At 39.8% G+C, this 27312-nt stretch overlaps 1 protein-coding gene across 1 annotated transcript in view; it reads left to right on the top strand.

Annotated features, from left to right (window-relative positions):
* The window catches only part of ESR1 (estrogen receptor 1), a 268680-nt gene that overhangs the window by 196120 nt on the left and 45248 nt on the right, over window positions 1–27312 (top strand). The window contains exon 7 of the mRNA XM_038767701.1: window positions 26464–26597. Within this exon, the coding sequence (XP_038623629.1) occupies window positions 26464–26597 (134 nt within the window). The remainder of the gene's footprint in view (window positions 1–26463; window positions 26598–27312) is intronic.

Below are 27312 nucleotides of genomic sequence, written 5' to 3'. Positions count from 1 at the left end.
TAATTTAAAAGGATATTTTCTCCTTTAGTAATAATAATAAATAATAATGGCATTTATTAAGTGCTTACTATGTGCAAAGCACTGTTCTAAGCACTGGGGAGGTTACACGGTGATCAGGTTGTCCCACGTGGGGCTCACAGTCTTAATCCCCATTTTACAGATGAGGTCACTGAGGCACAGAGAAGTGAAGTGACTTGCCCAAAGTCACACAGCTGACAAGTGGCGGAGTGGAGATTTGAACCCATGACCTCTGACTCCAAAGCCCGGGCTCCTTCTACTGAGCCACGCTGCTTCTCTAGTACAAAGTGCATCTCCCACATTAGCCTATTACCAGCATTTCCAATAAGTAGGAAAATTGACTGAGTTTCCCACATCTTATCTCCTACCCTTTAGTGAAGCAATTAAAAGCAGAAGCAGGCATTTTCCCAGTAGAACAAAATAGTCCATTCCGTTTTATGAACTGTGAAAGGCATACATTTCATACTTCCCTCTTATAAGGCAATAATACAAGCAAGGTCTTAGATTGTTTGCTCTTATGCAACCTGGAAAATACCATGTTTCAGTCCATTTTTTCCTCATTTGAGTAGAAATAGCATGGGGTAATGGAAAAGAGCATGGGCCTGGGAGTAAGAGGACCTAGATTCTAATCCTGGTTTCATCACTTGTCTGCTCTGTGACCTTGGGCAAGTCACTTCAATTATTGGGCCTCAGTTACCTCATCTGTAAAATGGGAACTAAGACTGTGATTCCTGTGTGGAGCAGGGACTGTGTCCAACCCAATAATCATGTTTCTACACCAGCAGTTACTTAGTACAGTGCCTGGAACATAGTAAGTGCTTAACAAATACCATTTCCACTTAAAAAAAAAGAGGGAAAGTGAAAAAAATGCTGAACTACAGTTGAATGCTGGTGACCTCTTTCCGCTCACCAAGGAGGTAATTCTTTCCTTCCTCAAAGTAGAGGGCAAGAATGAAGCCCTTCTTCATCCATTTTTTGGAACCTTCGTGGGGAGCTGGTAGAATTTAGCCAGGAGTGGAAGAACTGGGGTTTTCCTTATAGTGCCTGCCCCAGTCAGAGCAAATTTTCATTGCTAAATTAATTAACTTGCTTGTGTTTTGAAGAATTTTTCATTTTTAAATCCATTTTATCTTCTCTGTCACTTTAGTCCATGTAGACTGTAACCTTATTTTAGACCAGGAATTTAGTTTTTATTGCTTTTCTTGTACCATCCCTTGTGCTGAGAAGACCGTGATGAAGAAATTATAAAAAATAGTGTGACTGAAATAGTCACTGGAATAATAATTCAACTGTCTTCCTAATCAAAAGGGAAAGCAATAGTCTGTCAAGATATACTGGAAGTCCAGATACTTATGGGTAATATTGTTGCTCATACAGAAGAGCAATGAAAAGCCAATTCCTGCTGATATCCTTTTTTAACATGATATCTATTAAGTGCTCACTATCTGCCAAACACTGCTCTATGCATTGAAATATCTTTGAATTATTGTGGCTGTACTTAGGGACTGTAAATATTGGAGGGAAGCCCACACTGTCATTTAAGCAGACTCATCCCTTCGTGCTTGAACAATCTCATTCATTCATTCATTCAATCATATTTATTGAGTGCTTACTGTGTGCAGAGCACTCTACTAAGCGCTTGGGAAGTACAAGTTGGCAACATATAGAGACGGTCCCTACCCAACAACGGGCTCACAGTCTAGAAGGGGGAGACAGACAACAAAACAAGTAGACAGGTGTCAAAACTGTCAGAATAAATAGAATTATAGCTATATGCACAGCATCAATAAAATATAGTAGCAAATATGTATAAGTAAAATAGAGTAATAAATATGTACAAATGTATACAAGTGCTGTGGGGACAGGAAGGGGGTGGGGGCGATGGGGAGGAGGAGAGGAAAAAGGGGGCTAGCGGCAGAGGAACGGAGGGTGCTGGCTGGGCTGTAGAAGGAGAGAAGGGAGGTGAGGTAGGAGGGGGCGAGGTGATGGAGAGCCTTGAAGCCGAGAGTGAGGAGTTTTTGCTTGATTTGTAGGTTGACAGTCAACCACTGGAGATGTTTGACGAGGGGAGTGACATGCCCAGAGCGTTTCTGTACAAGTCCCCCTCAAACCATTGCTCTAATACTTTTGAGTCAGGAAACTACTTGCACCGACAAGGCAAATTCCAGCATGTGTCCTGAGGGCATGGAGATAAAGTTAAAACACATTACTCCATTGACTAAAGCTAGTGAAAGAAAGAGGCAAATAGAATATATTTATGTGCATCTGTCCTTTATGGGAATTGCAATAGCTTTATGGGAAAAGCTATAGAACGAAATGGTTGTCAAAGGAGAGACAGATAAGAATCTCATGTGGAATTCTGCCAGGTGGTGTGGTACCCTGGGTTTGTCACCTAAAACCAAAGCCCCATTATGTTCCTTTTTAATTGTGCTCTGCAAGGCCAAGATTTACTCCCTGTTGACAAGTCATGGTGCTCTTTATCCTAATAGTTTACAAGTTTCCTGGTAGTCATCTGCTTGCAGCCTAATTTTATCCTGTTGATCTAGCTGTCATGCTAAACCTAACCTCTCCACATCCCCAGCTTTTATTGCCTCCTACATCAATGAGTTCAAAGTGAAAAATGAAGACTGAAGAGAGAAGAAAAGCAAAATTCAAGGGGCAGAAGTAGTCCCTTAAATTATTTTTTCCTCTCCTTTTTTGATAAAATCAGTTAAATAGGAGTTCGTGGGAAAACAGAAAAAATTGGTTGTGTCCACTGGGTGCAATGCTGTATACTAAACTAAACCAAGAGGTGACACACACATTGCCCATAAGGAACTTACACTTTTAGGGGAAACACAAACACAAAATTATTTACAAAATGCTCTTTAAAAAATGTTTTGATATTTGTTAAGCACTTACTGTGTGCCAGGCAGTGTTCTAAGCACAGGGGTACATACAAGCTAATCAGGTTGGACACAGTCCCTGTCCCACAGAGGGCTCACAGTTTTAATCCCCATTTTACGGATGAGATAACTGAGGCACAGAGAAGGTTAGTGATTTGCCCAAGGTCACAGAGCAGACAATCAATCAATCAATCGTATTTATTGAGTGCTTACTGTGTGCAGAGCACTGTACTAAGCGCTTGGGAAGTACAAGTTGGCAACATTAGAGACAGTCCCTACCCAACAGTGGGCTCACAGTCTAAAAGGGGGAGACAGAGAACAAAACCAAACATACTAACAAAATAAAATAAATAGAATAGATATGTACAAGCAAAATAAATAAATATTTATATTTATTTATATTATATTTATATTTTATATTTTATTATATTATATTATATTTATATTATATTTATTTCAGACAAGTGGTGGAGCTAGTGGGATTAGAACCCATATCCTCTCTCCCAGGCCTGTGCTTGTTCCACCAGACCAGGTTGATGGTATTTAAGCTCTTGCTAATGTGAAAAGCACTGTTATAAGTGCTGGGGTAGATATAATTTAATCAGGCCAGACACAGTCCCTCTCCTGGATGTCCTTGCCACATAGTTTAAGTAGGAGGGAGAACAGGTATAGAATTCCTGTCAGTTGAGGAAAATAAGGCATAGAGAAGTTAAGTGACTTATCCAGGGTCTCACAGCAAGCAAATGGCAGAGATGAAATTAGAACCCAGGTTTTCCAGTTGAATAAACAATTGAAAAAATAGATAGGCAAAATAAGTAGGTTAAATAATTGAGGAGTATTTCTATCCCAGCTTGGAAAAATCCCTAGTCGTTGTTACGCTACTTGTAGCATCTATTCCTTTGGTGTGCTTCGACACTCCCTTCTGCATTTCCTGACTTGCTCCCCTTGCTCTTCCTCCCACTCCCAGCCCCACAGCTCTTCTGACTATATAGTTTTATTTATTTGTTATTGATGCCTGTCTCCCTCTTCTAGACTGTATGCTCATTGTGGGCAGGGAACGTCACTGTTTATGATTGTATTGTACTTTCCCAAGCACTTAGTACAGTGCTCTGCACACAGTAAGTGCTTAATAAGTATGATTGAATGAGTGAATTAGTGCATGGGGAAGCCCTTAAAGTATTTTCTCTGCCCAAAACTTGGACTGTATCTTCTCATTTATATCTGTATTAGTACTCATATTGGGAAAATCATAGAAAAAAACAAAAGCAAAACATGCATGTCTCTTTCCTTAAGAGAAACTCCTCATTTCAGCAGGAACACAACTGACTGTAGCCAGCTAGTGTCATTTTGTGGGAAACATATATTTCTTGTCCAATCAGAAGAGCAGCTTCCAAGCTGCTTTTTTTCACTGGGTGCTTCAGGAGCCTCAAATGCTAAAAAAAATCCCCAAGAAATATTTGCAGATAGCTAAGGGTAGCCAAAGTAGCCTTGAAACTTCCCTTAACTCCAAGGAAAAACTATTTATCCAACTGAAAAGCGGGGCTGACTAGACAGGCAGAGGATTCTCTCCCCCGCATCTCTGGCGGAGGTCTTGTTGATGCAGCTTTTTCCACAGTTCTCCTCTTCGCGAGGCCAGTCTCTCACCTGCCTGCAGGAAATACTCCTGGACAACAGACAGTTCTTTCACTTGAAGGGATGGAATAGTAAAAAGCTTACTTAAGAGAAAAACAGGTTGTTGTGGTAGTGAGGGCAGCTCATCTGTTCGCCGGAATAACAATCTGTTTTCAAGGTGACAAATTAATTTTAAAAGGAAAAAGAAATAATTTGCCTGAGCATGTGTATTTCCACTCTTTGTTCTGCTTGTCAAATAAATTTTCCAATGTAGTAGAGATAAACATGCATATGTTGCATTGCCTACAGCAATATTTGTGTTTTATTACTTGATTGAATCTGTCCATTCCTAGTAATGTTTGCCCATGTGACAGGATTTACCTGTAGGTTCTCCTCAAGGTATGTCTACCTACACAAAATGAAAGAAAGGAGAGAGGCAATTATCCAGATAGTTCTGGTCAATAGGTCTGCTGCTGAGGAAAAAGATGACTTCTACACTTGGAGGTGCCAACTTAGTATTGAGAGGGGAGGGAACAAAAAGAGGAAAGAGGGTGTAGAGAACTAGGAGAGAATAGGATTCAAAGAATAAACAAATCAGAAATCCACATACTTGGATTTTCTTTAATCCTTATTAGGAACTCTCAGGTCCTGCCAAAGATCTGGGAAGAGCAAGTATCACAGAAACTTTTGAAATCTCTTTGTTGGGGCCTGAATTTTTCAGATCAGCTGACCTCTTTGTTATTCCAAGGAAATTGTTCAACTCTCCCCTCACTGCCTGCTTTTTGACTCAATTTAACCAACAAATTTGGAGACAGAACATCTTTGGGCCAAATGGTGACCCAAAGAAAGCTGAGATGTACGCAGGCTGTCATAATTGCACTGCAGTAGGTTGCCTTTGAGGGCAGAGATCAAGTCGACCACTTCTGTTGTATTATACTTTCCCAAGTACTTAGGATATTGTTCCACACATAGTAAATGTTCCATAAATATCATTGGTTGATTGATTTTCATTATTATTATGTGATTACGCATTGTTGGGTAGGGATTGTTTCTAATTGTTGCTGAATTATACTTTCCAAGTGCTTAGTACACTGCTGTGCACACAGAAGGAGCTAAATAAAAATGATTGAATGAATGAATTTTTGAGTGATTACTGTTTGCAGAGTACTGTACTAAGTGCTTGGGAAAGTAAAATGTTGGATGACAATATCTGTGCCCTCAGGGAACTTAAAGTTTAGTTGGGGGAAACAGATATTTAAATAAATTACAGATAAGAACTAATAGAATATATTAAGTATTCATAGAAGTACTCCATAAGCTGTGCTTAGAGGAGCATTGAGGTGGCAATTTGGGGGAGATACGTGCTGGTAAGATTAGAGATCAGTGCTGTAGGAGATGTGACAGCAGCTGTACTCAGATAAGGGGAGGGGATTCTAGAAAGAGTGGAGGCATGAACAAGAGGTTGTCAATGGGAGATGCAATAATGATGCGTAGTTAGTAGGCTATCTTGAAAAAAAGGGAATATTAGCTGGGACGCAGTGGGAAGAGAGCACAGCTAAGTAGGAGTGAGAGGTGATTGAGTGCTTCAAATTCAGTTGTCAGTTCTCTCAGATGTAGAGAGAAATGATTAATCATTGGAGGTTTTTGAGGAGTGGGGAGAAGTGTGCACGGTAATGTTTTAGAAGAGTGACGTGGAAATAAAGTGAAATATGATTTGGAGACAGAAGAGATTAGGGGTAGGGAAATGATCCAGGAGACTTATCTAGTATTCAGATTGGGATATCATCACCTGGAAAAGTTTGGTGGCCATTTGGGTGAAAAGGGAGGGTTGCATTCTGGAAATGTTGTAGAGGAAGAACTGACAAGATGTAGTGATAGATTGGATGTATGGTTTAAAAGTGTGGGAGTAGTTAATAATGTGAAGTGGTCAACAGGTTACAGGCTTAAGAGGCAAGGAGGATGGTGGGAGTGTTTTGACTGTGATCAGAAAGTGAGGAGGAAGCTTCTGAAGATTTGCAGGAGAAGATGAAGAGCTCCGATTTAGACATTTTGATCTTGAGGCACCAGGAGAACATCCTTGCAGAGATATTTTTGAAGCAGGAGGAAATGTGAGATTGCAGAGGTGAGAGGTCAGAGCTAGGACTCATCTATGGAGTTGAGGCCATGGAAGTGGATGAGCTCCCCATGGGAAAGAGTGTGAATTGAGAAAAGGATACCCAGAATAGAGCCTTGAGACACACCCGCAGATGGTGATGGGGACAGAGATGGAAAATAATTGGCCAAAGAAGTTAAAAGAGAACCAAGAAAGAAATGTGTCAGAAAAACCATGGTTAGATAAAGTTTTTTTGGAATCAATGGGCTAGCTGAACCTAAATTAGAAAATAAAAGCTCTGCTTACCTGAGCAAAACTGAGCTCTTATCTGAATTCCAAGTATAATTTAATTTACTTATTTGAACTTTAGATTATCTGAGCTAGACTTGATCCCTCAGGAAATTGGATAATGACTCCATTTGAGATGAATGAGAAGTACCAATTAGATTCAGTAAAGCTCAGCATATTAAAGATCATCAATCAATTTTATTTATTGAGCACTTACATTTTAAAGAGCACTTAGTTCTTGGGAGAGTACAATATAACCAAGTTGGTAGATGCATTCCCTGCCCAAAACGAGCTTGGTCTAGAAGGGGATACAAACATTAATGTGAATAAATTGTGGGTATGTATGCTGTGAGTTTGAGGGAGGGGAGGATAGTGTGAATCCAAGTGCAAAGGTGACACAGAAGGAAATGGGAGAAGAGAAAATGAGGGCTCAGTTGGGGAAGACCTCTTGGAGAAGATATGCTTTAATAAAGCTTTGAAGGTGGGGAGAGTGGTTGTCTGTGGTATATGAACAGGGAGGGCGTTCCAGGCAAGAATCAGGATATGGGTGACAGGTCAGCGGCAAGATAGATGAAATCAAGGTACAGTGAGTAGGTTGGCATTAGAGGAGTGAAATGTGCAGATTGAGTTGTAGTAGGAAAGTAGCGAGGTGAGGTAGGAGGAAAGGTGATTGAGTGCTTTAAAGCCAATGGTAAGGAGTTTCTGTACAGTGCAGAGGTGGATGGACAATCACTGAAGATTCTTGAGAAGTGGAGAAACATGGACTGATTGGTTTGAAGAAAAATGATCCAGGCAGCAGAGTGAAGTATGAGCTGGAGTGGGGAGAGACAGGAGGCAGGGAGGTCAGCAACAAGGCTGATGCAGTAATCAAGGTAGAATAAGATAAGTGCTTGGATTAATGTGGTAGCAGTTTGGTGGCTCTGTGATACAATAGATAGTGCATTGGACTTCTGTGTGGTGGGATTGTGAGTTCAAGTACCACCAGTGTCATCTTGAAGAAGCATGGTCTAGTGGATAGGACATGGGCCTGGGGGTCAGAAGGACCTGGGTTCTAATTCTGACTCTGCTACTTGTCTGCTGGGTAACCTTGGCAAGTCAATTAATTTATCTGTGCCTAAGTTAACTCATCTGCAAATGGGGATTAAAATTGTGAGCCCCATGTGGGACAAGGATTGTGTCCACTTTGATTTGCATGTATCTACCCCAGCACTTATTGCAGTGCCTGGGACATAGTGAATGCTTAACAAATATTTAAAAAAGTGTGGATTTTAGCAATGTTGTGAGGGTTGAACTAACAGGAATGAGAGAGGTGAGTTGAAGATAATGTCAAGGTTATAGGCTTGTGAGACATGAAGGTGTGGTGCTGTCTACAGGGAGGGGAAACTCAGGGAGGGCAGAGTTTCAGTGGAAAGATAAGTAGTTCTGTTTTAGACATGATAGGTTTGAGGTGTCAGTGGGTCGTCCAAGTTGAGATGTCCAGAAGGCAGGAGGAAATGATAGACTGCAGAGGAGGAGAGCGATCAGAACTGGAGATGTAGATTTGGGAGTCATCTGCATGGAGATGGAATTTGAAACCATGGAATTGAATGAGTTCTCCAAGGGAGTTAGTGTAGATGGAGTATAGAAGGGGACCCAGAACTGAGCTTTGAAGGACTCCCACTGTTAGGGGATAGGAGACCGAGGAGAATCCCAAAAAAGAGATTTAAGGAAGAAGTGGCTAGAGAGATAGAAGGAGAACCAGGAGAAGATGGTATCAGTAAAGCCAAGGTTAGGTAATATTTCCAGAAGAATGGATTGGTCCACAGTGTTGAAGGCAGCTGAGAGGTCTAGAAGGATTAGGATGGAGTAGAGGTACTTGGATTGGCAAAATGGATTCCTATGTGGTCACAGAGAGGGCACTTTGTGTGGAGTGAAGGGGGTGGAAGCCAGATTGGAGCGGGGTCAAGGAGAGAATTGGAGGAGAAGAAGTGGACGCAGCTGTTGTAGAGAAGTTTGGAGAGGAATGGTAGGAGGGAGGTGGAGCCATAACTGGAGGGAGACTAAAGGGAGCATGATGACTTAAGAAAATCGAATCAGGTCAAAAGATCAGACATCTCTGTGGGGAACAGGACAGATTTTCAGGGAGGGCATGGGTAGGAGAAAAGGTAGGTGAGGAGTTTGTGATTGATTAGAGGGATTTCAGAGTTGGTGAGGGTAGAGATTGTTCAGTACCTAGAGATGATGAGACTGAGTGTGTATCCAAGTTGGTGAGTGGGTGAGGTGGGGTGGAGCAGGAAGTCAGTGGAGTTGAGAGTAACAGAAAGCGGGCAGTGGAAGCATCATCAGAAACATCCACATGGATAGTGAAGTCCCCAAGGATCGATGTAGGGATAGAGAAAGAGAGGGAAATTGAGAAAAGGATCATAATGGTTCAGAAAGTTGGAGGTGGAGCCTGGTGGGTGGTAAATTCATTCATTCAGTTGTATTTATTGAGTGCTTACTATGTGCAGAGCACTGTACTAAGTGCTTGGAAAGTACGAGTTGATGAACATGACTAGTAATTAGAGTCAAGACAGATGATATGGGCTTCAAAGGAAGGGAAAGAGAGGAATGGGGGAAGTGGAAAGGTGCAAAAGAAGCACTGGGGAGCAAGAAGCAAGCCTAATCCTCCCCCTTTCCCAGTAAGCCAGAGGGAGCTTTTAGACTGTGAGCCCACTGTTGGGTAGGGACTGTCTCTATATGTTGCCAATTTGTACTTCCCAAGTGCTTAGTACAGTGCTCTGCACATAGTAAGTGCTCAATAAATACGATTGATGATGATGATGAGTAGGAGAAGATGAGCACACCCCTTTTCCCCCCACCCACTGTGCTCCTTCTGTAGACTAAGAGCATCAGGAGAGACAGTATCATCTGGGTAAAGCCCAGTTTCAGTGATGGTGAGAAGGAGCAGATCATTATGATTATAACTGTCTGATTTCCATGCAAGTTCTTGTGAGCCAGCTACGCAATGCCAAATGTTGTGTGAAAGAGGTATGTTTGAAAAAAAAAAAAAGCCAGATTTCTCTTAGAAACAAAAGCAGATGAGCCCAATATTAGCATGCTTACTAAGCCACAAATCTACAATCCCTCAAGAAAGTTAAGCCTGTGCACAAGAAGGAACCACTGTGTACTAGATTATCTCTAGAGTACAAGGCATAAATTCAAACCTTAGAATGAATCTTGTGTAGAAGGTTAATTTTTCTTACATTTAATGCATCACCTTATTTCCGCCTTTGTCATTTTTGAGTAATTGTAACATTAATTCAGTGCTCTAAAATATAACAAATGTTTATAAGAAAATTTAATTCATAAGCAACTTGTTGTGGATAGTTACACAAACTACTGCAGGACAACTAAATATTTTCCCCATTATTGCATTTCTAAATAATTCGGCTCGTCTCATTGTGTGGAACTGGTAGCAACTTCATTTGTTCTGATAATAAGATCATTGTTCAGTTTTACAAATTAACAGAATCTGTCAGTTCTCCATATCCCAATTTCTGAATTTTTCTAATTCAGTGTCCTGGTCATTATGGTTACAATGAGCATCTATTTCTTGTGGATACTTAGTTTGAACTGCCACACTTCTAGAGTGTTAATTTTCTCACTCCATTTCCAACAGAAGAGGGATGTTGTGTGAATACATTTGATCCTAACAGGTGATTTAGATATCAAGACTGACCCTAAAACCCAGAAGCATCTACATATAGTTTTTGAGAGAGAAAGTGGTTCAAACATTTTATAATGTTTAAAGCCAAGCCATTAACAACAAACTGTGCCTGTGGTTTCTAGAAAAATGAGAACGTTTAGTCGGGTAGATGAACAAAAACAAGGCTCAAAATTTCTTTAAACTATTGCTGACTATGGTTGCTAAGTTTAGAATGATTTTTCTATGACCACAGGTCTTCACTTTTATGAATGATCAGAGGTTTGATTTAAATACAGTGAGGATGTTTTCTTCCTTAGTGAAAATTTAAAGCCATCTTAAATGCTGCTGTGATCTGGAATTAGTCAATTAATGGTATATACTGAAATAATAATGGCATTTGTTAAGCGCTTACTATGTGCAAAGCACTGTTCTAAGCCCTGGGGGCGATACATGGTGATCAAGTTGTCCCACGTGGGGCTCACAGTCTTAATCCCCATTTTACAGATGAGGTAAGTGAGTCTCAGAGAAGTTAAGTAACTTGCCCAAGGTCACACAGCAGACATGTGGGGGAGCCGGGATTAGAACCCATGACCTCTGACTCCCAAGCCCATGTTTCCCCTTAGAAGCAGCGTGAACAATGTAGAACAATGTAGTACTACATAGAACAGTGCAGTACTACACAGGACAATGAAAGCAAAGAGCAGATTTTAGCAAAATTATTAAGGTAGCAGGACTAACAGGATTTGGTGACATTGAATATGTGGGTTGTATTTATTCATTCAATCATATTTATTGAGCGCTTACTGTGTGCACAGCACTGTACTAAGCACTTGGAAAAGAGATGTCAAGGATAATACCAAAATTACAAGCTTGTGAGGCAAGCAGGATGGTGGTGCTGTCCACAGTGAAAAGTCAGGGGAGGACAGGGCTTGGATGGAAAGATGAGAAATTGTGTTTTGAACATGTTAATTTTGAGGTGTCAGTGAGACATCTAAGTTGAGACATCCTGAAAACTGGAAGAAATATGAGACTGTAGAGAAGGAGAAAGATAAGGATTGGCATTATAGATTTTGGAATCTTCTGCAAAGAGATGATACTTGAAGCTATGGGAGCAAATGAGAAGCAGCATGGCTCAGTGGCAAGAACCCGGGCTTGGGAATCAGAGGATGTGGATTCTAATTCCAACTCCACCATCTGTCTGCTGTGTGACCTTGGGCAAGTCACTTAACGTCTCTGTGCCTCAGTTCCCTCATCTGTAAAATGGGGATTAAAGACAGTGAGCCCCATGGGGGACAACCTGATTATCTTGTATCTGCCCCAGTGCTTAGAACAGTGCTTGGCACATAGCACTATTTTTATTATTATTTTTAAATGAGTTCTCCAAGTTAGTGGGTGTAAAATAAAATAGATTACAGGTGGATATGCACATAAGTGCTGTTGGGGGGCCGTGAATATCAAATTATCAAGTGTTTAGGCAATGCAGAAGGGAGTAGACAGGAAAGTGAGGGCTTAGTCAAATAAGGCAGTAGGGAAAGTATTGGCAGCAGGAAAGATGAGATCAAGGTAAAAAGGGTGCATTGGTGTCAGCGTAGAAGAATATGTGGATTGGGTTGTAGTAGGACTTAAAAAGGTATGAGGGAGGGAGCTGATTTAGTGCTTTAAAGCCAATAGTAAGGAGTTTCCATTTAATTAAGAGGTAGATGGGCAAGTATTGCAGTTCTCTGAGGAGTGGGGAGATAACTGAATGATAATTCATCCAGGCAGCAGGGTGAAGTATCAGCTGAAGAGGGAAGAGACAGAAGGCAAGGAAAGTCAGCAGGGTGGTAGTCAAGGTGGGATATGAAAGCACTTGGATCCGCGTGGTAGAAGTTTGGATGGAGAGAGACTGGGTTCTAAAGATGTCTGAAAGGTAGAACTAACAGGATTTGGTGACAGACTGAATAAATTCTGCTGTGATACAAATTGACACTTCCTGAAGATGGAGAAAATGAGGAAAACATCAGCCTTATGTTTCAGCAACCAAAATTGTTTGCAGTACTATCACAGGAGGCTTCCAAGTGAAAGGAGTTGAGTGTGTGCTGGATTCTCCGATGCAGATTTGGTTTGCTGCTCCCAAGACGTACCTGCCCAATCCTAGTCCCCTCTCATGGAACCTATTTCTGAGGCTGCTGAGTAGGTAGTGTGGTGGCTGCTCATTCTTTGGGAGCACTGATGTACAGTGAAGCAGCAGAAAGACAAGATGTCACCAAAGAATAGTGCAGCATCTGGAAGGGGCATTTGTCACCCACCCAGCACAGGGGTTGGTGTGCCAGTAGGCCTACTGGTGATCTGGATGTCTGATCAATTTCATAGGCCTGCTGATTGTATTGATTATTATTACTACTACTACTAATAATGATAATAGTAATGATAATAATTGTGGTATTCAGCTCTTACTATGTGCCAGGCACTGTACTAAGTGCTGGGGTAGATACAAGCAAATTGGGTTGGACACAGTCCCTGTCCCACATAGGGCTCCCAGTCTCAATTCCCATTTTATAGATGAGGTAACTGAGGCACAGAAAAGTGAAGTGACTTGCCCAAGGTCACACAGCAGACAAGTGATGGAGCCAGAATTAGAACCCAGCTCCTTTTGAGACTCAGCCCCATACTCTACTAGGACACACTAATGCTCTAAAGAGGAAAAGACGAAAACACTAAAAATGAAAAAAATTCATCTCAGGGTTTTTGGGAACTCGCGATCATGAGATAAGGGAAAATTCGCAGCTGATATGTTGGTGTGTGTGTGTCTGTCTGGACTGTGTTCCACCTTTCACTGGAAGAAACAGTATATCAAATTGCTCCATTTGTTTATCTTAAGTTTGTACAGATTGATATCTCGCTTACTGGCAATAAATGACAAAAGGTGAAAACAAAAACAAACAAACCAAAAAAAGCAAACTGTCTCTCTGGCTGTGAACCTTTCATAAGGCAGGAGAATAGAGTGAGTCATTTGATTGCAGTTACAAGCAGATAGTAGTGATCAAAACAGCAAAGCACCCACTGATAGTTCAGATAGAAAATAGGACAAGGTCAGGGAATAAACAATTCCACGATACAGCAGTATCAAAGAATTAATCAGTGATCATATGGTTTCGGGTCAAGATTTACCAGCTCAGTGTCTGGGGCCATTTGTGGGGAAATCAGCAACTGCCTTTCCTCTTACCAGAAAAAGAAATTTTTTGTCCGATATAGGGAAGAAAATGTGAAATTGCAGTTAAAATTTCATTATATTTCACAGTACAGATAAACTTTTTGACCAAAAATACTGCACAAAAGTCCTCTATTCAGAGCAGATTACAATAAAAATCAATTGAAAAGCAACTAAACAATACTCCAAAAAGCAGGAATTGTGTTATTGTCATTCTGAAGTAGAGCTACATATACTCTTTATAAACAAGCAGCATTTTAATGACACTGCCACTATGCCCACATCAACCAAACCATCAGCCAGAGTTACTTCAAGTTACCTGAATTGCGAAACTGAAATACTTCTGAAGAGTACTCACTGCTGCATTTAGAGACTGTGTGTTCAAGTAAACAGGATTGAAATCTTTTAGCAAGAGTCATGGGCCCAATCCTTGAAACAGATGTTTGTCTAGCTCTTCTATAGCATATAATTGCAATACAATAATAAGTCTCACAAGCATTTCAGTAAAGTGACAGCGGAGGAGATGCTAGTCTTTTCAAGAGCTTCATTAGCTTTCCGTAGACTCGTGCACTCCATACCCTTAAGTAAGAGACTTGTTTACCTTGTTTTAGACTCACTTTTTAATGGTCAACTAAGTTTTGGGCTTTCCTGAGGGTGATATGGAACTCTTATATGTAGCTGGTCGGGGAGTTATTTGGGGAAGAAAAATTGCTTTTCTAAAAGCACAGCATTCAATTCAGTTTGTGTTTATGGGTTTGTTTCCTAGGGAATAAATATGAAATGCCAATCACTGAAGAAATGGTAGGATTCCATCTCTGTACTCCCTTAATTTTCCCAGTTTAGCTACTGGTAAGTGAGAACCATGACATTTACTCTGGTCTGGGTCAGGGTTCTGCCATGTTGTTCCTCTAATCTAGTGACAGACTTGTTAGAAGAGCCCGGTCCCGAGGCTTTGGGAACATTTATCAAGAGAGAGGAGAAAGGCAGTTGAATAAACTGTCCCCTAAGGTCATGATACATTTTTCCAAAACTATCATAAATGGCTTTTATTTTTCCACCATGTTTAGCATGAAAATCTGGTAAATTTAAGAAAACAAATCAACCTTGTCTGAATTACATGGCTCCAGAACTAACCTATCAGGCATTTTGGGTAATGTATACTCTATAGTATCACCAGAGTCTGTCTTGGGGAAGCAGGTGAATAATTTATTAACTGGACTTTTTTATTTTTCCATTATAAACAATGCTCGTCAGTCTGAAGACCACAAAACCAATTAAGCATCAAAAATGGTGAAGGAAAAACAATCAACTCTTCACACATCCCCATATTTACCCTCGTGAAGTTGTGCCTTGTCAGGAGGCTGAGTAAAATGGTTCATCAACTATCAGCAAGATATTTTTAAGTTCTAAGCATCATATTTTTGCTAGTCACAAAGTTCCTAATTTCAAGCCCATTTCTAACCTGAAACATGAACAGTCCAAAAGGTTACTTCCCCTTCATGAAGGTCCTTTTAATTGTTATGTTTTCCCATTCACCAAAAAATTAGAAATAACAAATAAGGGACCTGAATGGCAAATAATGAATGAGAAAGAAGATTGAAAAATATAAAGGAAAAAGAAAGTACTGTGGAGAAAACAATGAAATTTTTTTTGGTACTTGTTAAACAATGCCAGGCACTATAATAAGTGCTGGGAAAGATACAAGCTAATCAGGTTATATACAATCCATGACCCACATGGGGTTCACAGTTTTAAATCCTCATTTTATAGGAGTAACTGAGGATCAAAGAAGTTAATTGACTTGTCCAAGGTCACACAGCAGACAAATGGCAGAGTCAGGATTAGAACCCAGGTCCTTCTGACTCCCAGGCCTATTATGCTCTGTGTCACACTGCTTCTCTTGGGAAAGATTGAAAAGACTGAAAAATAAAAGAATAGTGAAGCATGTATTTTAGATTGCTTCATATTGAAACTAAATAATTCCAGAGTCCATTCAAAGTGGATCTCTTTTTCTGGAGCAGTTCCAGAATTTGAAATACTATGGAAAATGTTGCTCTCATGGGCTGTTGTCCAACACAAGAAGAATTGGAAAATATTGGAAGTCTCAGGAGGAAGAGAGTTATGTTATTTCCAGTTACACTTTACCATTTCAAGTTCTTGGATAGCTGTGTATTTATATCACTTGACCTTTCCTGCTAATAAGGTTTGGAGATTTAGGCTTTTACTATATTTAACCCTATTCGTAGCCCCTAAATCACTTTTGAAAATTTAGTGTCAATGTTAGTGTTAGTGTTTAATGTTCAAAAGTTTGAAAATTAGCATTAATTAATTTGTCTTAATTTTTTTTGCTAAAATGAGCTTGTCAGTTTACTAATTTATACTGTCTGCATGGTTGACATTGATTTATGACATTGCATAAGATATATTAATAACTCTCTGCTCTCTGGAGTACGGTATCTGGAAGGTTTGGTCATCTTTAAATGCAAGAGACCATTTATTTTATAAGGGACTTCATTAATTCATTCAATTGTATTTACTGAGCACTTAACTGTGTGCAGATCACTGTACTAAGCACTTGGGAGAGTACAATATAAAAATAAGCAGACACATTCCCTGCCCACATTGAGCTTACAGCTTCCCTTATTCTGTACTCAATCTGTAAAGTCTGAATTTACCTAGTCTCTAATACTACCACTTGTTTTTACTTACCACTTGTTGACTCTCAGGATGCTTTTTGATCCATTATAGAAGCCTCTCTTCTAAACTAAGGCCGGGTTACTGTTACGTTTTAGCCTGATGCTGATGTCTCATCTCCTTAATTTGGATGTTTTCCTTGATTTGATTAGGTATGGCACGAGGTAAGTGCTTGTGATGTCAAGCATGAATTGTTGGTGTCACTTGTACATATTGGAAAGGTAATATTTTTGAAAACACTTCTGTAGATAACAAGAATGATAAAAAAAACTTAATATTTGAAATTTAAACTTCTTGTTACTCCAAATTTTAGAATGAATGATAAAATCTGATCACTACCTCCCAATTAAAAAGTCCCTCTAATCTATTTCCTACCTATTACATTTAACAATAACAGACACATGCTCTCGCAGGTGCACATCACCATTAGTGGTGAAAGTCTGTAGCTGTCCTTCATATTTGAAGAAGACAACACTGACAGTGAAGCTTACTCATGATTGCATGAGTGGATAAGTCCAATGTAGTATCCACAGTCCAGCCACGTGGGCACAGAAAATGATGTGTTTTTGTGCTTAGCGTTTGAAGTGTCTGGTGCTGTTTTCTTTTTTTTTTCCTCCTTGTCTCTCTTTTCATTTGAAATTTTTGCTCAGAAAGCCACTCCCTTCTTGATGACAATGCATCATGCAGGTCTAACCTAGCAATTGGCTCCCAGTTTTCTGTTGGAAAGCAGCATTGGCTGAAGGTTTGTTTTACTCTGTCCCTAAACCACTATTTCCTCCCTCCTTGCTTTTAACTTCCTAATTTCAACTTTCCATACAGCAACTCTCTGGGTATCCTGCTGTCATTCATTCTCCTTAGATACCCACCCAGAATAGCTGTGTGGGGGTGAACATAATTTCAAACCTAGGAGATTGCCTCATCTTGCCATTTGTTCATTTGTTGAGAGCATATGACCTGTAAGTGACATTGGTGGAACTGATTAAGGAGCCAGATTTGGAGCCTATGAGTGACCCAGGTTTTATGGCCATAGAGAAGGTTGAACAACATTACTAATCTGCAGACCTTTAGTTTGGTCTGGAACTAGACTGTCTCCTGTCTCCTAAAGGATGTACTGTTCTGCAAGAATGTACTGTTCTACTTGATTCTGCTTCCTGTTTCTTGACTGTGATTGCATCATTGGTTATCGTGCTGATCAGGTAGCAGAATTCTGTCAAAGTTTTTAGCTTTGTGCTGCCAATTTTTTAAATCAAACAAATAACAAAGAATTCACAGGTCTTAACATTATTACACACTTTTCTTATTAGATTATTTTCTTTCTAAATAACTAAGATCTGGCATACCTGGAAAAGAGTGTGAATTTTTCATTTTTCTGGGTAAAAGAAAAGATAAGAATTCAGTTCTATTAATGCCTATCCTGCAGTTGGTTCATTGGTTGTACTAGTGGATGATACTTAGAGTAAAGCTTTGATACAAATTAGAGAGGGATGTCTTAAAATGTATGCGAACATTGAACTAATCACAGCTGCTGTTCTTTTTTATTGTTCATTTTTGTGCTTTTGAACGTGAGTCCAAATTTGCATTGTAAAGTTAACAGCTTGCCTAAAAATGTTGCTTTCTTACCTGTTCTGTAGATCCAGAGAATACATTTTATATTCTTACCTCTACACTTATTAGATCTCTTTCCAACTGGGAAGTGGCCCTGGTCTCTGACTGAAAATCTAGTTTTCCTCTACCAGCATTATCAAGTGATAGGTTGTGGAGTATAGGTTCTAACTACAAGGAAAGACAGAAATGAAATGAATGAATGAACAGCATTTCTGGGAATAGATAATTCTAAATAATTGTGTAGATCAGTCAAGCAATGGAGGAACTTGTGTTTCATCCATTTTTACAGGAGTAATAGTCAACCACAATCCTCCTTTCCTGCCACTTTTGCAGTGGAAACCACATTAAAAATGATTTCCTCATTTTCAAAACAACCTTTGGCTTGAAAATCCCTTTGACTATCATCTCCCACTAATATGAGAAAAGTAAACAGCTGGGATTTCCCTCTACTGTTGTTTCTAATTCCCCAGCTTCAATGTATGTGATCTATAACTTAACAAGTGTAATTTAACATCAAATGAATCCATGTTTGGACCTGTCACTTTGAAAGCCACTAAGGTAGGGTCAAAGTAATGTTCCTCAGGTAATTTTAGCCACAACCATTTGAGCCACAGCAGGAATAAGTGGGATCTGAAACCTTTTAGATAGTAGTTATACATTTATTGATTGATGTTGCTTGCTTTCTCATTGTTCAGGAAAGTCATTTTGAAGGGCATAGCACCCATTTTTCCCTCATACATTCCCTAATTCTGCCAATAAAGGGAAATGAAGAAAGTCCAATTGTTGATCAAAGCCAAGAGAAGAAAAAAAAAAACCTGAAAAAAAAGTTTCTTCCTGCAGTTTTTCAACAAGGTCTCCTTGACTTGGAATATGCCTCCTGAGAACTTTCCATTTCTAAAATGCTGTCTAAATTGCTTAAAGCTTTTATTCCTCAAACTTCCAGAAAAGATAGCCTGGTTTTATTGTCACTGTGAATCCCTTCAGGGCAATAAGACCAAAAATCGTTTCCATTTAAAGGTGTATTATTTTCCTTATTGAAACATACCACTTTTTTATTCTTGTCCTCAAAATAAGCAAAAAAAATTAAGATGATACTCTTGTCACACATTAGCAATTCTTCTTTATTATATCTATTTTCCAGAAAAGTGTGAACATTTACTCTGCTAGCCGACTTATCAAACTGGGCTGGTTGTTCCTTCCAGTTACTTATTAATGACATACTAAAATCCCTTAAACATAGAGAGTTTAGAACTAGAAAAACTCCCTAAGTGGAGGGATTACAGGTTGACAAATAGGTAAACATTATTACTCATGAAGCCTGGACTTAAAAGAGGGTGAAGAAACTGGCCACTATTCCTTAGCCCAATTCAGTAACAACAATTCGTTCTTGTTATCTTTGAGAATCTCAAACTGTTGAAGAGTCTTCCTGGAGGCAGGATTTTAAAGGATGAAACTACTATAGGGAAATTAATGTAGAAAATACAAGTAGTCATTACCACTTGGTAAGAATTTTTTAAACATTTTTAATACAAGGAGTTTTGCCATAAAGCATGTAGATCATGGTATATAAAATGCAGCTTCACAGAAATGCTGATAAACTTTAGTTTTCTTGATACTCTTAAAGAAAGGGAAGAAAATGTTTTGAGCACAGTGGAAGACAGACAGTAAACTTAACCATTTTGCTACAGTGAGGACTGTATATAGGCAGGGAATGTCACTGTTTATTGTTGTATTGTACTTTCCCAAGCACTTAGTACAGGGTTCTCTACACAGTAAGCTCAATAAATACGATTGAATGAATTACATTGGACAAATATGACCAGTCAGATTTTCAAGTCTTAGTCTCTTCCAGTTAATGAGAGAGAACTTATAGAAATGGCAATTTCCTTCTGTTTCTACAAGTTCTCACTGAGCCGAAGCCACATGTAGCAATGACTAGGAGGCACATCAACAGAAGGAAAATTGTTTGACAGCTTGAAGAATGTAAAAGGAATTTGTAGGATACTGTAGGCTTTTCTTTCATTCAATCATATTTATTGAGCGCTTACTGTGTGCAGAGCACTGTACTAAGCGCTTGGGAAGTACAACTTGGCAACATATAGAGACAGTCCCTACCCAACAACCGGCTCACAGTCTAGAAGGGGAAGACAGACAACAAAACGAAACGTGTACAGGTGTCAAGTCGTCAGAACAAATAAAGCTGGATGCACATCATTAACAAAATAAATAGAATAGTAAATATGTACAAGTAAAATAGAGTAATAAATCTTTACAAACATACATACAGGTGCTGTGGGGAGGGGAAGGAGGTAGGGTGAGGGGGATGGGGAGGAGGAGAGGAAAAAGGGGGCTCAGTCTGGGAAGGCCTCTTGGAGGAGGTGAGCTCTCAGTAGGGCTTTGAAGGGAGGAAGAGAGCTAGCTTGGCGGATGTGTGGAGGGAGGGATTCCAGGCCAGGGGGAGGATGTGGGCTGGGGGTCGATGTTGGGACGGGCAAGAACAAGGTACAGTGAGGAGGTTAGCAGCAGAGGAGTGGAGGGTGCGGGCTGGGCTGGAGAAGGAGAGAAGGGAGGCTTCTTAATAGTGCTAATGTCATTAGCCTCATTTTCAACTTAATGAAATAAGGTTTTGGAAGTAGAGTGTCTTGTCCAAGTTTAGCTTGGTGAGGCTAGACAGCATTAGACTGAGATCATGGAGACAGACTTTATCATAAACCTGGCTGCTTGAGCTTATCACCCCGACTCACTCCCTTTGCTCTACCACCGCCCTCCCCCCGACCCACAGCACTTGTGTATATATGTACATATTTATAATTCTATTTATTTTTATCAATGATGTGCCTATCCATAATTCTTTTTATAATGATGCTACTGATGCCTGTCTACTTGTTTTGTTGTCTGTCTCCCCCCTTCTAGACCATGAGCCTGTTGTGGACAGGGATTGTCTCTATCTGTGGCAGAATTGCACTTCCCAAGTGCTTAGTACAGTGCTCTGCACACAGTAAGCACTCAATAAATATGACAATGAATGAACTCCTAATTGGACTGGGAATTTGTCCAATTAATCACCCCTGTCCAGGGGTCTTGGCAGAACTGCAATCCCATTCTCATCCAATTACCAGCTTGTCTCATCTCTACAGAGTAGTCACTACTGTAGAGTTGGCTTAAGGCTTCCATCCTATGACCCATTAAATTTTAATCTATGTGTATATCTACCTATATGTAATTATGGTATTTGTTCAGCACTTACTATGAGTCATGCACCATTCTAAGCATTGGGGTAGATACAGGTTATTCAGGTCGGACACAGCCCCTGTCCTACATGGGGTTCACAGTCTAAATCAGAGAGTGAGCAGGTATTGAATCCCTATTTTACAAATGAGGAAACTGAGACATAGAGAAGTTAGGTGACCTGCCCCAGGTCACACAGCAGTGCCAGGAATAGGTGTGGTGGAAAAAGCATCGATCTGGGATCAGAGGACCTGGGTCCTATTCCCGGCTCTGGCAACTGTTTGCTGTGTGACCCTGGGCAAATCACTTAAATTATCTCTGCCTCAGTTTCTGCAACCATAAAATGGGAATTAAATCCTTCTTCCTCCAATTTAAACTATGAGCCTCATGTTGGACAGGGACTCTGCCCTTCCAGATTGCCTTGTATCTATCCCAGTACAAATATAATAATACAATATAGCATAACATAATATAAATAATATATCATTATGCTCATTTCTGGCATTTTTTTTACTTTTTTCCTTTCTTAAACATCTTTCCAAAAGTTACATTAGACGCTGTCCCGATTATTAACCATTTGTGAATCTGTAACATGCCTTTGGTTACGTAGGTATGTTTTTACTCTAGGGGAATTGATGGTTCCCCAAACAATACAATTAATCCTATCCTAACTGACTGTTATAAAGCATATGAACTGTAAATGTTTTCCACTAGTCTATACTTGCATTCAGTATAGAATTAACTCTGTTATGCCTATACCCTCTAAATTACTTTGTTCCCAAATTTTCAATCTCATTATTCAGTGCTGATGAATATTGGGCACCCTTTCAGTTCTTCTTGCCCAGTGGTGGCATGCATATATATATGTACTTGTATATGTGTTTATGTAAGGGTCCTTTTGCCCCATATGGACCAACAGTTGACTGAGTGCTTCTGAAGAACAGACAAATTGGCTTAGTGTCTGCAGAGAAGAGACTTTCTGTACGTGCCAAGAACAAATGCACCTTCAAATCCTGTTCCTGTGGGCTTCTGCCATCACTTAAGAGCAAATCGACCACATTTGAGATGATGAGTACTAGAACAAATTTCTCCCAAAAGGGGATTTTTAGATTCTCTGAAAACCAGACTGTTAGAATACATGAAGGGTTTAATCATTCCTGGCTGTCACGTCTCACAGTAGGAGTTAAGGCTGTCCTGCCTGGCAAATCTCTGTTCTTCCAATCCTCGGATGAAGCTGTGTTTCCTTTAAAAATAAATCCCATGTGTTCTCAGCTTTGTTAGGACTTCATAATATGAGGGAGAATCCTGTAAATTTATTATCATCACTTCTACTAAACAATTAGGGTTCTTTGGTAATTACCTCCTTTCTGAACAATTCCACCCCAGACTTATTTAATCATTTCATTTCACCTTGGATTTTTGAGTTGAGATTGGATGTTAAGTTGTTGGACTTTTAAGTGAAGCCCTAGCAACACCAGATTCCTTCTATGTGTTAGTAAATAACACTTGCTACCTTGCATGCCAATTCCATCATTTGGTGTGTCTGCGAGACCTGGAGATAGGAGTAAGAGCCCACAGGAACTCAGCCTTAGATCTGCCTGGTCCCTGGTTGACCAGTAATTCATCCTGGAGTCTCAGAATAAATAATTTCCACTGCCACTTTGGGTGCCAAGAGAAATATTGTCAGTATTGCACTTGGACCAATTTTGAACTTTGCCTTGCTGTAGCCTGATGCTGAATAGTGTGTCAGTGCACTTGGCAGAGATGCACAAAGCCTTTCAGGACATTATTTATTCATTCATTCATTCAATTGTATTTATTGAGCACTTACTGTGTGTAGAGCACTGTACTAAGCGCTTGGGAAGTACAAGTCAGCAACATATAGAGACAGTCCCTACCGAGCAGTGGGCTCAAAGTCTAGAAGGGGGTGACAGACAACAAAGCAAAACATGTAGACAAGTTATGGTTTCATTTAGTGAACTGGCTGGAAATTCCTCAGACTTCACACATCTCCAGTGTTTGTGCAGTTTTCTTCCTTCTGTCTGGAGTAATGTAGGTCATGTTAATGAGGATGTAATGGCAAATCCCATTGTATGTTCATAAAATAGGATGGGAACAGTTTTCAGCAAATGCATTCCTTCAGAGCAGATGAAGAGCCCCTTCCTTCCTCTCCCCTTCGTCCCCCTCTCCATCCCCCCATCTTACCTCCCTCCCTTCCCCACAGCACCTGTATATATGTATATATGTTTGTACATATTTTTTTACTCTATTTATTTATTTATTTAATTTATTAGTACATATCTATTCTATTTTATTTTGTTAGTATGTTTGGTTTTGTTCTCTGTCTCCCCCTTTTAGACTGTGAGCCCACTGTTGGGTAGGGACTGTCTCTATATGTTGCCAATTTGTACTTCCCAAGCGCTTAGTACAGTGCTCTGCACATAGTAAGCGCTCAATAAATACGATTGATGATGATGATGATGATGATGAAGTAGCATGGCCTAATGGAAAGAGCATGGAGCTGGGAGGCAGAGGACCTGGGTTCTAGTCCTGGTTCTGCCATTGCCTGATGTTTGACCTTGGGCTTTATGATTTCCTCATCTATAAAACAGAAATGAAATATCTGTTCTCCCTCCCTCTTAGACTCTGAGCTCCATTAGGGACAGGGGCTGAGTATCTTGTATCTACCAGAGTGCTTAGAGCACTTAGCACATGGTAAGCATTTAACAAAACCCAAAATTATCATTATCTGGGGGTTTTATTAGTTTTAAAGGGCAATTCATTACATTCATCTGTAAAATGAGATTCAATGCAAGTTCTCTCTCCATTTTAGACTGTGAGTGCCATGTAAGACAGGGACAGTGTCCAATCTGATTATATGGTATCTACTCCAGGTGCTTTGTGTCATTATTATTATTATTATTATCATCATCAATAGTAATAGTAGTACACGGTTGGGCCCTTAATAGGGATCAACAAGTCATGACCGTAAAGCCACTGGTCACCAAATACAAAAGAACTGAAAAAAGGAAACTCTTGATGGGGGAAATAATGAAAAACAATTTTCCTTAAAGGGAAAGCAGGGGGCTATTCAAAAGGGATAGGAAAAAAAGATTATTAAGAAAGATCTTTCTCAGTTTCTAAGTGAACTTTTGGTCACAGCAGGTGAATGTTGATTTCTTCCCACACTTACACTTTCTCCCCTGCCGGTGTACAGTCTGTTAAGTAAACGGAGATGCAATACTGAGAAAGGAACATTTCTCTATTTTGGCTGTGAGATGTTATTTTTAAAGCTTCATTCTCCAAACATTTTCCCTCCATATTTTTTTTATGTTTTTCACTAAAAAGGAAATGTCCTTCTTTAAAAAAAAATAATCTTATATTCTGGGAGAAGCCAATGTTCACTGTCCATGCTGAAGCCTGGGTTGCTGGGAAAAGTGAAAGATTTATTTCATTCAAAGCAGTCTACCTTACCCTAATGCTTGGACCATGCATTCACCTCATCCTTCCTCCTATTTGGTAGATAGTGCATAGGCACACAGACAAGGGATTTTGCAGTGTAAGTGAAGAGGATTGAGATAATGTCTGGGATAATTCAATATAAAAATTCCACTTTGGCCTTAAATAGTAGGAGAAAATTATTTAGACTTTTCTGAATTCCCCAGTTCATTTCTGTAAGCCTCCAAAAATTAGCCAATAAAGTAGGGGTTTTCAGGAGAGAGAAATGTGATCTTTCCTGGACGTGCACTTGTTCTTGCTTGTCTTCAGAACCCATGCTGTGGCCAAGTCTCCACAGTCGAAACAAGCTGAGAGCTCAGGCAATGATCTGGGTGAATATGGAAGCAAAAAATGTTTTTCTTGGAATAGTCAAACTAATTTATTAGTTTTCTTAATTTGTTCACTTTTTTTTTGGCCTGAACTTTCTAGATAATTACCTTATCTCCTGAACATATTATTTAGACCTAGCCATAGAGTCTGTTCTTTAGAGAACAGGAAACAAAACCATATTGCCCATCTGCAGGCCGGGAGTGGTATTCCCTGGTTAGTAGTATGAGAAGCAGTATTGCCTAGTGGAAAGAACATAGGCCTTGGAGTCAGAGGAATTGGATTCTAATTCCGGCTTTGCCACTTACTGCTGTGTGATCTTGGGTGAGTCATTTCTCTCTGCCTCACTTCAACTGAAAATAAAGATTCATTTTCTCTTTGTGTTCTCTCCTTCTTAGTCTATGAGCCCTATGTGGGAAGGGGACTGTGCCTGATCTGCATATATCAACCCCTGCACTTAGTAAATGCTGAACAAGTAATATTCTTTTTATTATTCCCTGGTCATATCCTCCCAAATATCACCTCAGCATTTAATGCATACACAGCCCTACATAAAACATTTGTATGAATTAATGTATGTATTCTACTATTTAAACACTTATTTGACTATCCACCTTTCCATTGTACCCTGTTAGACTGTGAACCTCTTGAGGACAGAAGTTGTCACAATACACTCCTAAGTGCATTATACACAGTAGGCTGCTGTTTGATTAACTGGTGGTGGTATTGTTAATGGTATTTGTTAAGCTCTTACAATGTGCCAGATGCTATATTAAGTGTTGGGGTAGATACAAGATAATTGGGTTGCACACAGTCATTGTCCCACCTGGAGTGCCCAGTCTTAATCCCCATTTTACAGATGAGGTAACTGAGGCAAAGAAAAATGAAGTGACTTGCCCAAGTTCACACAGCAGACAAATGGCAGAGCCCTGATTAGAACCCAAGTTGTTTCTACTCCCAGGCCCGTGCTCTATCCATTTGGGCATCCTGTTTTTCATCACGCTATAAAATATGCTGTAAAATATTTACTTGGCTCATCATCAACAAGCTGTTGAGTAAATTAACATTAGAGGGAAAGCTTCCTTTAGCCCTTCACTGTAAGACTTTTTTTCTCCTGCTGGAATTCCACACTTCTGATCGGCTGGAAACTGATAAATTATCAACATAAAGGTTTGATATTACATTTTTAATCATATGGAAATCTTTGTGTAGTATTTTGCATCTGCAGTTCAAATAAACCTTTCCTCCTCCTGGGTAAAATTTCTGTGATTGAATTCAACTCCAGTAGAGTGCTATGGAATCTTGTGCTGCACTCTGTGAATGGAAGTGCTTCTCTTATATACCTGTGACTGTATTGTAGGAACCAGGGAAAATGCGTGGAAGGCATGGTGGAGATCTTTGACATGCTCCTGGCTACATCCTCCCGATTCCGCATGATGAATCTCCAGGGGGAAGAATTTGTGTGCCTCAAATCCATCATCTTGCTCAATTCTGGTAGGTAACATGGACAACTTTAACACTGGGACACCTGTGGTCGTTTTATCTTTTAATCAGATAGTCTTCCATTTAAGTGAGAAGGGAAATTACAAAATCCATGGTAGGTTCTCACCAGGAACTCTGGCTGCAATATCTAAAGGAGGGCACACTAGAGCTGGAAAAGGAACAGATAAGTTTGGTCTAAATGATCAAGGGGATAGAAAATCTTCTGAATGAGATTAGGCTGAAAAGATTAGAACTATTCAGTTTGGAAAAATAAAACTTGCCAGGAGCAATATCTGGAAATCTTCTAAACATGGGGAAGATAAACACAGAATTGCTTTTACGAAATTCTAGTCATGGGGTGCCCATTGAAGCTTGAAGATGATTGGTTCAAGTTAAACAAAATATACTTTAAAAAAACAGTGAGTTAAACGTTTGGGATTTGGTGCCACAGAAATTTGGAAGTAGAAAGTACAAAAAGGTTCAAGAAAGGCTTGGTTATATTCATGAACACAAGGTCCGGAACAGGGTAGTAGCTGAAAAGGATAGGGATCTTCAATGACTCAAGACAGATTTTAATAGCTTTGATGGTGATATATATCAGCTTTGGATCAATCAATCAGTGGTATTTATTGAGTGCTTACTATGTAGAGTACTGTAGTAAGCACTTCTGTTCACGCATTTAATCGTATTTATTGAGCACTTACTGTGTGCAGAGCACTGTACTAAG

The sequence above is a fragment of the Tachyglossus aculeatus genome, chromosome 2 (assembly GCF_015852505.1).
Source record: "Tachyglossus aculeatus isolate mTacAcu1 chromosome 2, mTacAcu1.pri, whole genome shotgun sequence".
NCBI lineage: Eukaryota > Metazoa > Chordata > Mammalia > Monotremata > Tachyglossidae > Tachyglossus > Tachyglossus aculeatus.
The sequence above is the reverse complement of the archived record's forward strand: the minus strand, read 5'-3'. Positions and strand labels throughout refer to the sequence as shown.